This window comes from Neovison vison, chromosome 2 (assembly GCF_020171115.1).
Source record: "Neovison vison isolate M4711 chromosome 2, ASM_NN_V1, whole genome shotgun sequence".
Taxonomy (NCBI): Eukaryota; Metazoa; Chordata; class Mammalia; order Carnivora; family Mustelidae; genus Neogale; species Neogale vison.
The window spans coordinates 63,564,130-63,579,138 of NC_058092.1; the positions used below are offsets into that span (position 1 = coordinate 63,564,130).

A 15,009-nucleotide genomic window follows, 5' to 3' on the forward strand; every position below is an offset into this window, starting at 1 on the left:
AAAAAGTTTATTTTCTAGTAATCTCTACACCGAGCATGAGGCTCAAACTCACAACCCTGAAATCAAGAGTTGCATGCACCTCTGGAGGACTAAGCCAGCCAGGCGCCCCACAAAGAAGACATTTTTAATAGTACTTCTTTTCTTGTTCATAGCAACATCTTTTTGGCCGACCTATACCTGGCATTCCATGTAATACATAAGTGCCTAAAATATGAAGTTATTTAATTATGTAATGTCAGTCAAACTCCAACAATAATCAGCTTTTTAAACTTTCTGCGACCAAATATGCAATTACCCTTCTCCTGCCTATAGTTAGTTGCTCTACCTATGTTCTGGATACTGTCTTTGTACTCATTTATCTCCCGTATCTTTAATATTTTTCCTTTCTTCCTCCTGTCATTCCTATCTTTGTAAAAACAAACAAACAAACAAACTCACTGGACTTTACCTTCTCCAGCTACCACCTTATTTCTCTGTTCTCCCAATTCATAGGTAAACTTGTTGAAAGATTTTCTGCAGTCACTATCTTCTTTTCACAATATTTCAATGTACTGTTTCTGTGCTCACTGTGTGAGATTCCTCTAGTCAAGGTTACTGTAGCAAATGTTATTGGTTCTTTGTCAAGATCCTCTTGTCTTTTTACCTTTCTGTGTACCCCTTTTCTTGCTCTGTGTGGCTTTTGCTTCTCCTGACCCACATTTGGAGTCTCTTTGGAATCCTGCCCCCAGACTATTAGCATTTTGCTTTCAAGAAGCATGCCAAAAGAGCCTTGCAGCCCTTAAATCCAGAATTCTTCTATAGGATCAGTTGATCCTATAGACTTTCCATAGGACTTTGCCTGAAATTATACTTCTGCTTGACTTTTTTTTCCCTTGCCCATCCTTCGCTTTTCTCCTGTTTTCTCTTGGAAGCATTTTTTAAAAAACATATTTAAATTTTAGTTAACACACAGTGCAATATTGATTTCAGAAGTGAAATTCAGTGATTCATCACTTACATACAATACCCAGTACTCATCACAAGTGTCCTCTTTAATACCCATCACCCATCTAGACCATTCCCCGCCCCCCACCTCCCTCTATCAACCTTCAGTTTTTCTCTGTCATTAAGAATCTCTTGGGTGCCTGGGTGGGTCAGTCAATTAAATATCTTTCTTGACTCAAGTTATGATCTCAGGGTTCTGGGATAGAGCCCTGGGTCATGCTCCATGCTCATCACTCCTTGCTTCTTCCTCTCCCTCTGCTGCTCCCCACCCCATGCCTGTAAGCATGCCCTCTCTCTCTCTCTCTCAGATAAATAAATAAATAAAATCTTAAAAAGAATCTCTTAGTATTGGTTTCCCTCTCTCTTTTCTCCCCCCTCCCATATGTTCATCTATTTTATTTCTTAAATTTGGAAACACATTCTTTTTTTCCCCTTTTCTCACTTGAACTTATGACCCTGAGATCAAGACCTGAGCTGAGATTAGGAGTTGGACATTCAACCGACTGACCCCTGGAAGCACATTCTTGATAAATCACTTGCACATCAGTCCTCATGTCAGGATCTCCTTCTGAAGAACTCAGCCTAAGACAGTCACCTAAAGGTTCATTGTTAAATTTAATGGACACATATTAGTTCTCTTATTTGAGCTCCACCTTACATGATACTGCTAAATATCTCTTTTTATTGAATTACTGCCTTTCTTTGTTTTTGCAATTATACAGTCTCCTGATTTTCTTCCTACTTCTTTGGAGTTTCCTTCTTTTTTAACTCTGAAACTCATTTTTTAAAAAAGTTTACATGACAGGAAACAACAAATATTAGCGAGGGTGTGGAAAAAGGGGAACCATCTTACACTCATAGTGAGAATGCAAGCTGGTACAGCCACTCTGGGAAAACAGGTGGAGGTTCCTCAAGATATTAACAATAGAGCTACCATATGACCCAACAATTGCATTACTAGGCATTTACCCCAAAGATACAGATGTAGTGAAAAGAAGGGACACATGCACCTCAGTGTTCACAGCAGCAGTGTCCACAATAGCCTAACTGTGGAAGGAGCCGAGATGACCTTCTACAGATGAATGAATAAAGATGTGGTTCATATATACAATAGAACATTATTAAGCCATCAGAAAGGATGAATACTTACCATTTACGTTGAAATGGATGGAACCGGAGGATATTATCTCTAAGCAGAGAAAGACATTTATCATATGGTTTTACTCATATGTGGAGCATAAAGAATAGCACAGAGGACCATAGGGGAAGGGAGGGAAAACTGAATGGGAAGAAATCAGAGAGGTAGACAAACCATGAAAAACTCTGGACTCTGGGAAACAAACTGAGGATTACAGAAGGGAGGGGGGTTGGAGGAATAGGGTAACAGGATGATGGCTATTAAAGAGGGCACGTGTTGTGATGAGCAGTGGGTATTATACACAGCTAATGAACTGTTGAACACTACATCAAAAACTAATGAGGTACTATATATTGGCTAATTGAAAATAATAAAAAAAAGTTTATGTTAATATCTAGTCAGAACCAACTGGTTATTTCCCTCAAACTGTTACCTATAGGAATTTCCAAATAGACCTCAGGACTGAATACTTACTGTCTTGGAACATCCTAGAAAGCTCTGTCATTGATCAGATAACAGAGTAAAAACATTGGAGTCCTTTCTTTCAAATGGAAAAGGGAAAGACTTATGAGCCTTTTCTTTTCCCTCTGCATGTTCTTTATAGATTTCTGTTCCTTTGCTAAATGCTAGGGAATGTTCCATTCCCTAAATGCTAAGCCTGTTCGAAGATTCGTCTTAGGTTGTTTTTTTACCCTGTGTATTCAAATATGACTTACCTTCCTGGCTTTATAATTATCACTCACATATTCATGACTTCCTAATCTGTATCTCATACCCACATATCTCTACAGACCTTTAGCCCCATCTGTCTTATTGCCTACTGAGCACTTGTTAGATGTTCCTCTAATATTTTAAATTCAGTGTACCCAAACAGTACTATCTTCCCTTCTGAGTCAGTCTTTCTGATTTCAGTGAAGGGCTCTACATCCAGCCTCTTTATCAAGCCACATACCTGGAAGTCATTCTTTTTTTTTTTTTTTAATTTTTTTAAAAAAAGTTTTATTTATTTGACAGAGATAGCACAAGCAGGGGAAGTGGCAGGTGGAAGGAAAGGGAGAAGCAGGCTCCCAGATGAGCAGGGAGCCCAACTCAGAGTTCAATCCTAGGACCCTGAGATCATGACCTGAGCTAAAGGCAGGCACTAAACCAACTGAGCTACCCACAACCCCCCCTGGAAGTCATTCTTAACACTTGTCTTCCCTGAAATCAGTCATCAAATTCTGCAAAGTTCTTTCTGTATATCTCTTTTTTCCTCCATTTTATTTTATTTCTTTTCAGTGTTCCAGCATCTGTTATTTATGTGCCACACCCAGTGCTCCATGCAATACATGCCCTCTTTAATATCCACCACCAGGCTCACCCAACCCACCACCCTCCTCCCCTCCAAAATCCTCAGTTTGTTTCTCAGAGTCCACAGTCTCTCATGGTTTGTCTCTCCCTCCAATTTCCCCCAACTCACTTCTCTGTTCCATCTCCCAATGTCCTCCATGTTATTCCTTATGTTCCACAAGTAAGTGAGATTATATGTATATCTCTTTGAATGCATTGCTTTTATCCCCCAGTGTTGCTGGGCTGGGAAAAATTTATCTATATATTGAATTATTGCAACAACTTCCTATTTGATCTCCCTCCTCCAATCTTTCTTTTTATGGTGTCTTCTCTATACTGCAGCCTGAATGATCTTTTGAAAATATAATTCTGAGAATATCACTCTGTATTTATTTCTTATTGTTAATATAACAAATTACCATAAATTTAGTGGTTTAAAACACCATGAATTTATTACCTTAGGTTCTGGATGTCAGAAATCAGTTTTATTGGGAAAAATCAGTATGTTAGCAGTTTACATTCCTTCTGGAGGCTCTATGGACAAATCTATTTCTTGCCTTTTCCAGTTTCTAGAGTCTGTGCAGATCAGTAGATGGCTCATGGGCCTTTCGCCATCTTCAAAGCCAGCAGCATAGTATCTTCTCTACTTTCTGACCTCTGCTTTTATTCTTGTATCCTCTCTTTGTCACTGATCCTCCTACAACTCTCTTCGAAGGACTCTTGTGATTACTTAGGGAACCAACAAATAATCCAGAATAATCTCTCCATTTCAAGATGCTTAACTTAACTCCATCTTCAAAGTTTCTTTTATCAGGTAACGTATTTGCACATTCCAGGAATTAGGACGTAGATAACTTTGGGGGCTACCACATACACACTTGCATAGAATTCTTCAATCTCTTCTCACTTCTTTTAGGATAAAATCCAGACTCTTCTATATGACTCTTTCCTTGTCATCTCCCACAGCATGTCTTGCTACTCCTCACTTTCCATTCTGCCTTTTAATAGAATTAAACTTCTTTCAGTTACTTGAGCAGATTCTCTCATGTTTTTTAGTCTTTGTAGTCTGTACATTTGCCTAGACTCTTTCTTCTTCCTTCCCTGTGACTCCTTCTCCCAAGCACTCCTTAACTAACGACAGTTCATCCTTTACCATTCCAGCTTAGATGTCACTCCTGTCAGAAGCCTCTCTGACTCCCCAGGTTTGTGTTAGGTACCTTTTCTACACGTTTCCTATGGTGCCTTGTTATGCCACTTATCTTACTGGATTGTAAGTGCTTTGTTGGAGGATTCCTGTATAAGGCTAGGATATAACCGGTATTCCTATTTGTTAAACTATTGATTTGTTGTTGAACCTCTTGAAAATTGTATTTTATTGTTTGCAGGGTTATGTTTTAAAGGGTGTGATATTAATGAAAAACTTGAATTTTCTTTGAAACTTTAATTTTGATATATTTTATAATTTCTTTTAACTGACAGTTTTAAATTTGCATCTACAAATATTAAAACACTTCTATGTTTTCTATATCTTGACAGTTTTTAATTTATCTCAACATGTAATGAAGTAGGGGAACAGGAACAGAGCAAGGTGGGAACGTAATTTTTATAGCTTATTAAAATAGGAGAATCCGAATCTCATTAAAACAACCTATGAGTTCTAGTAGTTTGGGGGTGGAGTCTTTTGGGTTTTCCATATAAAGAATCATGTCATCTGCGAAGAGAGAGAGTTTGACTTCTTCATTACCAATTTGGATACCTTTTATTTCTCTTTGTTGTCTGATTGCTGTTGCTAGGACTTCTAATACTATGTTGAACAAGAGTGGTAAGACTGGGCATCCTTGTTGTGTTCCTGATCTCAACGAGAAAGAGGCAAGCTTTTTCCCATTGAGGATGATATTTGCTGTGGGTCTTTCATAGATAGATTTTATGAAGTTCAGGAATGTTCCCTCTATCCCTATACTTTGAAGCGTTTTAATCAGGAACGGATGCTGGATTTTGTCAAATGCTTTTTCTGCATCAATTGAGAGGACCATGTGGTTCTTCTCTCTTTTCTTATTAATTTGTTCTATCACATTGATTGATTTGCAAATGTTGAACCATCCTTGTAGCCCAGGGAGGAATCCCACCTGGTCATGGTGGATAATCTTTTTAATGTGCTGTTGGATCCTGTTTGCTAGGATCTTGTTGAGAATCTTAGCATCCATATTCATCAGTGATATTGGTCTGAAATTCTCCTTTTTGGTAGGGTCTTTGCCTGGTTTGGGGATCAGGGTAATGCTGGCTTCATAGAAAGAGTCAGGAAGTTTTCTTTCTGCTTCAATTTTTTGAAACAGTTTCAGGAGAATAGGTATTATTTCTTCTTTGAAGGTTTGGTAGAATTCCCCAGGGAATCCATCAGGTCCTGGGCTCTTGTTTTTTGGGAGGTTTTTGATCACAGCTTCAATCTCGTTACTAGATATTGGTCTATTCAGGTTGTCAATTTCTTCCTGGTTCAATTTTGGGAGTATATAGTTTTCTAGGAATGCATCCATTTCATCTAGTTTGTTTAGCTTATTGGCATATAATTGTTGATAATAACTTCTGATGTTTCTACTTCCTTGGTGTTCGTTGTGATCTCTCCCTTTTCATTCATAATTTTATGTATTTGAGCTTTCTCTCTTTTCTTTTGGATTAGTGTCGCCAATGGTTTATCGATCTTATTGATTCTTTCAAAAAACCAGCTTCTAGTTTCATTGATACTTTCTACTGTATCTCTGGTTTCCATCTCATTGATCTCAGCTCTAATCTTGATTATTTCCCTTCTTATGTGTGGAGTTGGTTTGATACAACAATTCAGCAACGTGGCAGTATACAAAGTCAATGTACAGAAATCAGTGGTTTTCTTATACACTAATAATGAAAATACAGAAAGGGAAATTAGAGAATCGATTCCATTTACTATAGCACCAAGAACCATAAGATACCTGGGAATAAACCTAACCAAAGAGGTAAAGGATCTGTACTCAAGGAACTACAGAACACTCATGAAAGAAATTGAAGAAGACACAAAAAGATGGAAGACCATTCCATGCTCTTGGATTGGAAGAATAAACATTGTTAAAATGTCTATACTGCCTAGAGCAATCTATACTCTCAATGCTATTCCGATCAAAATTCCACCGGTATTCTTCAAAGAGCTGGAGCAAATAATCCTAAAATTTGTATGGAATCAGAAGAGACCCTGAATCGCTAAGGAAATGTTGAAAAACAAAAATAAAACGGGGGGCATCACGTTACCTGATTTCAAGCTTTACTACAAAGCTGTGATCACCAAGACAGCATGGTACTGGCATAAAAACAGACACATAGACCAGTGGAACAGAGTAGAGAGCCCAGATATGGATCCTCAACTCTATGGTCAAATAATCTTTGACAAAGCAGGAAAAAATATACAGTGGAAAAAAGACAGTCTCTTCAATAAATGGTGCTGGGAAAACTGGGTAGCTATATGTAGAAGAATGAAACTCGACCATTCTCTTACACCATACACAATGATAAACTCAAAATGGGTAAAAGACCTCAACGTGAGACAGGAATCCATCAGAATCCTAGAGGAGAACATAGGCAGTAATCTCTTCGATATCAGCCACAGCAACTTCTTTCAAGATATGTCTCCGAAGGCAAAGGAAACAAAAGCGAAGATGAACTTTTGGGACTTCATCAAAATCAAAAGCTTCTGCACAGCAAAGGAAACAGTCAAAAAAACAAAGAGGCAACCCACGGAATGGGAGAAGATATTTGCAAATGACAGTACAGACAAAAGGTTGATATCCAGGATCTATAATGAACTCCTCAAACTCAACACACACAAAACAGACAATCATATCAAAAAATGGGCAGAAGATATGGACAGACACTTCTCCAATCAAGACATACAAATGGCTATCAGACACAGGAAAAAATGTTCATCATCACTAGCCCTCAGGGAGATTCAAATTAAAACCACATTGAGATATCACCTTACACCAGTTAGAATGGCCAAAATTAGCAAGACAGGAAACAACATGTGTTGGAGGGGATGTGGAGAGAGGGAAACCCTCTTCCACTCTTGGTGGGAACGCAAATTGGTGCAGCCTCTTTGGAGAACAGTGTGGAGATTCCTCAAGAACTTAAAAACAGAACTTCCCTATGACCCTGCCATTGCACTCCTGGGTATTTACCCCAAAGATACAGATGTCGTGAAAAGAAGGGCCATCTGTACCCCAATGTTTATAGCAGCAATGGCCACGGTCGCCAAACTGTGGAAAGAACCCAGATGCCCTTCAATGGACGAATGGATAAGGAAGATGTGGTCCATATACACTATGGAGGATTATGCCTCCATCAGAAAGGACGAATACCCAACTTTTGTAGCAACATGGACGGGACTGGAAGAGATTATACTGAGTGAAATAAGTCAAGCAGAGAGAGTCAATTATCATATGGTTTCACTTATTTGTGGAGCATAACAAATAGCATGGAGGACATGGGGAGTTAGAGAGGAGAAGGGAGTTGGGGGAAATTGGAAGGGGAGGTGAACCATGAGAGACTATGGACTCTGAAAAACAATCTGAGGGTTTTGAAGGGGCAGGGGGTGGAAGGTTGGGGTACCAGGTGGTGGGTATTAGAGAGGGCACAGATTGCATGGAGCACTGGGTGTGGTGAAAAAATAATGAATACTGTTATGCTGAAAATAAAAAATAAATTAAAAAAACAAACAAGAAAAACAACCTAGGGGCACCTGGGTGGGTCAGTCAGTTTAAGGGTCTGACTCTTAGTTTTGGCTCAGGTTATGATCTCATGGGTTGTGAGATGGAGCCCTATGTTGGGCTTGGTGCTCAGCAGGGAGTCTGCTTCTCTCTCTCACCCTCTCTCTTTGCCTTTCCCCGTGCTTCTATGCATTCTGTCTCTCTGGAATAAATAAATCTTTAACAACAACAACAAAAAAACCCTCAACAACCTAGTACTGACTTTATGGTAGGCATTCTATAGGTATTAGTGACAGAAAGATGAGGAAGATAAAGCTATAAGCTTCGGTCCTCAAGGATCTTACACTCGTGTTAGAGAACAGAATTCTAAATAAATAATTATGATACAGTGCTTTCAATGCAGTAATAATTGAATATTTTATGGGAACACAAGTGAACTGGGAAAAAGGCAGAATACAGGATCCATAAATAATATTTCAGTTCTTTTTTTTTTAGCATTTATTTATTATTTATGTAATCTCTACACTCAATGTGGGGCTTGAACTTGTGACCCCAAGATCAAAGAGTCACATGCTCTCCAGACTGAGCCAGCTGTGTGCCCTGATAATATTTCAGTTCTATATTAGGGAATGGGTAGGATTTTGACAATAGGAGAATCCTAGAAATGGTATTCAAAACAAAGGGAACCTGCCTGTGCAAGGTATGCTGATGCATATAGGACAATAACAATGTTTTTTTAGAATGTAGTGGCTGGGATAAATATCTGATATGGTGCCATTGGCTGTGATATTGAGCAGTCATTACTTTCTAGGGAACATTTTTTTTCTGGGAAGGTGGGGGAAGATAGACTTAAAATAAGATTCTGCCATTGTACTTAATATTGATATGAAAGAGCTTGTTGTATTCAAGTCATGGCCAGTAGTTACTTATGACTTGAAGCCTGGCAGAAAATGAGGATTGGGGCTAGCTTGTGAAAGGCTTTTATATAATGGTAAGAAATTTGGGATTTTATCCTGTATGCAATAGGGAGCTGATGATATTAAATCAGGAGAATAATATGATCAAATCCTTATTTTAGAAACATTATTCTGGTTGTTATGATAGACTTAGGGAAGTGAAGAAGAACAGACCAAAAAAGAGAGAGGCCAATCTATATGAGGGCTTAAGAGAGTCTGTTTAGTGGAATCACATGTAAAATGTCATAATAGTATTATGTCCTACTGAACAGTATAATATTAGTATACTCAGTCTATTTACTGTGATTTTTTAAACATTCTTTTAACATAGCTAATTACTGTAGAAGCAGCAACTTAGAAAAGGACAGAGTTGTAGAGGGAGGCAAACTGAAAAATACCACAAGATACTTGGCATTTGAATAAGGAAGAAAGTGACATAAAATTTTTGTCTTTTTGGATTTTTTAAGAGTAGCAGGTTGAAAAACAACAAACAAACAAACAAAAAAAGTAGGAGATTGGATCCATTTTGTGAAGTATCAGTTAAGTCTATACAAAGCTTTGAGGTCATACATTTCAGTGATGATAATAGTAATGAGTTATTAAGAGAAAATTAGTATAGCTTACTGTATTTTAAGTATGAGGAAATGAGTTCATCCTTAAAAGTTCTGTTAAATGGCAAGATTAGAAAAAACTGGAGATATTTAAAAGGGGTAGAATACAGTTATCTATGAATTTGTTTTTATAGAATACTTTAAGCTAGAAAATGAGTTGAGAAGAACAATAGAACAGTTTTGAGCTCTAGTGTGTGCCAGGTACTTTACACATATTATCCAACTTATTCCTCACAACAACCCTGGGAGGTAGATGTTACTATCCACATTTCAAAAATGAACACAGCCAAAGTTCAGAGAAGATAGGTAAATTCTGGTAGGTTACATGGTTAGTGGTTGAACTGGGTTTTTAAACTAATCTTAAGTATCATGGAGAAAAGTTACAAATCAAAAAGGTGGGAAGAAAATTATAATAACATCTAAAGGCCAGAGAAGTATAGTTTTTAGAAGGAAAGGATGATCAATAGTGTCAGATATTTGAAGACAGCTTATAACTAATAAAATTAAGAAAAGACCATTATAATTTATTGTTTTATTCCTGACATATGTAAAATAGATAAAGACTATTAAAATGGATAAAAGTTTGTAGGTAGAACTGTTCTGTTTTTATTTGAGGATAATATTTTACATAGTTTATATTTTGAACTGTAACACAATGTTTAAATGCACATGTTTTTTATTTGTTTCAGTTATATCAAGATTTCTTGATACAGAGCAACTTCTTTCTGTTTTAGTCCAAATTCCAAAGCAGGACACAGTATGTATATATGTATTATATTATTATAATTTATATGATATAATTTGTCTTAATTTGATATAACATTTGGAATATATAAAAATATTTTGGAAGAGTATTTCATTATTAATATCTGGAGCATTTTATGCCTTTTAAAGGAAATGTTTTTTTTTCCCAAATTTTCTATTCTTCCTAGGGGAAAAAAAAAGTTTCCTAGTTGAGGAATTGGCATATTTTCATTAATCAAATATTTACTTAAAAAGTTTGTAATCTTTTTAAAACTTAGACTATAGTATTTGCTTCATAAATAACTAGATAAAAATTATGTTAGATTCAAAGATTATGGGTGCTTCTTAAAAGTGAATATTATGTGAAGTTAGATTAGTCTTCAAATATGGTTAAACTTTAAGATGAAACAATGTCTTTGGATATTTTTCAAAATTAAATAGTGCTTATGGGCACATCCTATGAAGAAAGTGATAGGTGGTTTTCATTCTTCTCTTTAAGGTGAATTGAAAAATACTTAATTTAATGAAATACATGCATATTTTTGCTCATATGCTAAAAAGGAAAAGAGTTTTATACATAAGTACAGTTTGATTTGAAATTTGTTTACTCTGGAAATCCATTGAAATCTAACTAATCTGTTTCAGAAGTGTTTCCTTATTGTAGACATAACACTCTTGAGGTTCATTTATAATAAAAACACCATCCAATGGATGGAAAAGCTTTGGCTATTGGATAGGCACAGAACTAGAAGTTTTCTTAAATAATTGAAATACCTTATATACCTGTAAGAAGTAGCAAAAATGTACATGTAAGAAGTGTGGACACACATACACACACACACACGCGCGCGCACAATTCAATATATATATATAAGAAGAAGCCAAAAACAACTGATGTCTGGAACAAAATTAGTTATGTTTGTATCATGAGTTTCAAAGTATTGCCTCCTCTTTAACTTCCTACTACAGTTTGTGTGGAACTGGTATTATTTTTACCTTAAATGTTTGGTAAAATTCACAAATGAAGCCATTACAACCTGAGATTTTCTTTCTAGGAAGGTTTTTGACTATAAATTCAACTTATTAACAGATATGACACTATTCAGATTACCTGTTTCTTGCTGAATGAGCTTTGGTTTGGTAGGTGTCTTTCAAAGAATTTGTCACTTCACCCAACTTGTTGAATTTATTGACATTACATTTTTCTTAATGACCTCTTTACTATCCTTTTATATTTGTGCAGTCTGCAGTGATATACTTCTCTTATTCTTGATGTTGGTAATTGAATGTTCTCTCTTTTTTTCTTAGTCATTCTGGCTAGAGGTTATCAGTTTTTTTGGTGTTTTCAAGAGACCAATTTTTGAGGGGTGCCTGGGTGGTTCAGTGGGTTGGTTAAGCCTCTGCCTTCAGCTCGGGTCATGAGCTCAGGATCCTGGGATCGAGCCCATCAGGCTCTCTGCTCAGCGGAGAGCCTGCTTCCTCCTCCTCTCTCTCTTCCTGCCTCTCTGCCTACTTGTGATCTCCCTCTCTCTCTGTCAAATAGATAAATAAGATCTTTAAAAAACAAAAAAAAAAGAGGGGTGCCTGGGTGGCTAAGTGGGTTAAAGCCTCTGCTTTCAGCTCAGGTCATGATCCCAGGATCCTGGGATCAAACCCTGGGATCGAGCCCTGAGATCAAGCCCCATATCGGGCTTTCTGCTCCGCTGGGAGCCTGCTTCCTCCTCTCTCTCTGTTTGCCTCTCTGCCTACTTGTGATCTCTGTCTGTCCAATAAATTAAAAAGAAAAAAAAGAAAAAAATATCTAAAAAAAAGAAAAAAAGAAACCAATTTTTGATTTAAATGATTTTTGTCTTTTTTCCTTTTTCTCCATTTCATGGATTTCTGCTTTTATCAGTCTGGTTTTTTTTTGAGCTAGTATTTATTTGTTTGCTTGTTTTCTTCCAAGTTTTTATTTCAATTCCACTTGTTAATGTACAGTGTAATATTAGTTTCAGATGTGCAATATAATGATTCAGCACTTCTATTCAACACCTGGTGCTCATCATAAGTGCATTCCTTAATCTCCATCACCATTTAACCCATCCCCCATCAACCTCCCCTACAGTAATCCTCAGTAATCCTTAGTTCTCTATAGTTAAGAGTCTGTTTTATGGTTTATTTTTCTTTCTCTTTTTCTTTCTTCTGCTTACTCTGTGCTCAATTTTCTCTTCTTTCTTGGGGTTCTGAAGGTAGAAGCTGAGATGGTCAATTCGAGACCTTTTTTCTTTCCTAATATGGTTATTTAGTGTGATAAATTTCCCTCTGAGTAATGCTTTAGCTATATTTCACAATTTTTTTTTTTTTTTTTTTTTTTATAAAGAGAGCCAGGCAGAGACAGAGGGGGAAGCAGGCTTCTTGCTGAGCAGAGCACCTGATTCGGGGCTCGATCTCAGGATCTGAAGATGATGACCTGAGCTGAAGGCAGAGGCTTAACCCACTGAGCCACCCAGGTGCCCCTATATTTCACAATTTTTAAAAAAGATTTTATTTATTTGAGAGGGACTGAGAAAGTAAAAGAGAGCACAAGCAGGGGGAGAGGAAGAAGCAGACTCCCTACTGAGCAGGGAGTCTGATGTGGGACTATCCCAGAACCCTGGGATCGTGACCTGAGGTGAAGGCAGACGCTTAACTGACTGAGCCACCCAGGTGCCCCTATATTTCACAGTTTTTAATATGTTGTGTTTTTTATTAAAAAAAGTTAAAATACCTTCTAATTTCCTTTTTAATTTCTTCTTTGACATGGGTTATTTAGAAGTGTGTAATTTAGTCTCCAATATTTGGGTATTTTCCAGATGTAATTCTGTTACAGATATCTAATTTAATTCCATTGTGGTCAAGGATGTATGTTGTCTGATATGCATCCTTTGCAGTCTATTGACTCTTGTTTTTATGGCCCAGAATATGATCCTTCTTGGAAATATTCCATGTATGCTTGACAACAATGTATATTTTACTGTTTTTGGATGGAGTTTTCCGTGAATGTCAGTCAGTTCAAGTTGATTGATAATATTCTTGAGTCCTTTTAGTTCCTTTAAGATTTATTTATTTGTTTAATTTTTTAAAAAAGATTTGTTTATTTAGTTTAGAGAGGGAAGTAGAGAAGAGAGTGCCTGAGTTGGAAAGGGAGAGAAGCAGACCTCCCTACTGAGCACAGAGCCCTATGAGGGACTCAATCCCACGACCCCAAGACCATGACCTGAGCTGAAATCAAGAGTTGGTCACTTAACCAACTGAGCCATCCAGGAGCTCATCTATTTATTTTAGAGAGAGACAGCAAGAGAGTATGAGTGAGGGGAGGGGCAGAAGGACAGGGAGAGAGAATCTCAAGCAGACTTCCTGCTGAGCTCAGAACCCACTGTGGGGCTCAATTTAATGACCCTGAAATCATGACTTAGAGCCAAAATCAAGTCAGACATTTAACTGACTGAGCCATCCAGTCTCCCCTCTTTAAGTCTTCTATATTTTTATTGTATTTTTTGTCTATTTGTTCTATTAGTTATTAAAGGAGGGTGCTGACAACTCCAACTATAATTGTGGATGTGTCTGTTTCTCTTAGAAGTTCTTTTTTGTTTTTTGTTTCTTTTTTTTAGTGGACACTCTGTATGTACTATTAATTTGCTTACATAAAGTTCAAAACCATTTCCTCCTCCGTCATTCATTTTTTTTCTTTTTCAAGTTTTATTTAAATTCCAGTTAGTTAGCTTAGTCATTAAGCATCTGCCTTCAGCTCTGGTCATGATCCCAGGGTTTGGGGATGGAGCCACACATCGGGCTCCCTGCTCAGCCGGGAGCCTACTTCTCCCTCTTCCACTCCCCCTGCTTGTGTTCCCTCTCTCGCTGTCTCTCTCTCTGTCAAATTAAAAAAAAATACCAAATAAAAAATAAATAAATTCCACTTAGCATACAGTGCAATTTTGTTTCAGGTGTAGTATTTAATGATTCATCATTTACATACAATACCTAGTGCTTATCACAAGTGCCTTCCCTAATAACCACCACCCATTTAACTCATCCCCCTGCCCACCTCCCCTCCAATAACTCTAAACTTGTTCTCTATAGTTAAGAGTCTGTTTTATGGTTTGCCTCTTTTTTTCCCCCTCTAGGTTCATCTGTTTTGTTACATTTCACATTAAGACTGAAATCATATGGAATTTGTCTTTCTCTGACTGTTTCACATAGCATAATACTCTCTAGCTCCAACTACGTTATTGAAAATGGCAAGATTTCATTCTTTTTTTATGACCGAGTAATATTATATTTTGTGTGTATATATACACATATATACACCAACTCTTCTTTTTCCATTCTTCAGGTGATGGACATTTGGGCTCTTTCCATAATTTGGCTATTGTTGATAATGCTGCCATAAACATTGGGGTGCATGTACCCCTTTGAATCAGTATCTTCATATACTTTGGGTAAATACCTAGTAGTTTAATTGCTGGGACATAGGATAACTCTATTTTTAACTTTTTGAGGAA

At 37.1% G+C, this 15,009-nt stretch overlaps 1 protein-coding gene across 1 annotated transcript in view; it reads left to right on the forward strand.

The window, feature by feature from the left end:
* Nucleotides 1-15,009, forward strand: part of MSH4 (mutS homolog 4) — a 116,478-nt gene that overhangs the window by 23,286 nt on the left and 78,183 nt on the right. The window contains exon 8 of the mRNA XM_044236441.1: nucleotides 10,435-10,502. Within this exon, the coding sequence (XP_044092376.1) occupies nucleotides 10,435-10,502 (68 nt within the window). The remainder of the gene's footprint in view (nucleotides 1-10,434; nucleotides 10,503-15,009) is intronic.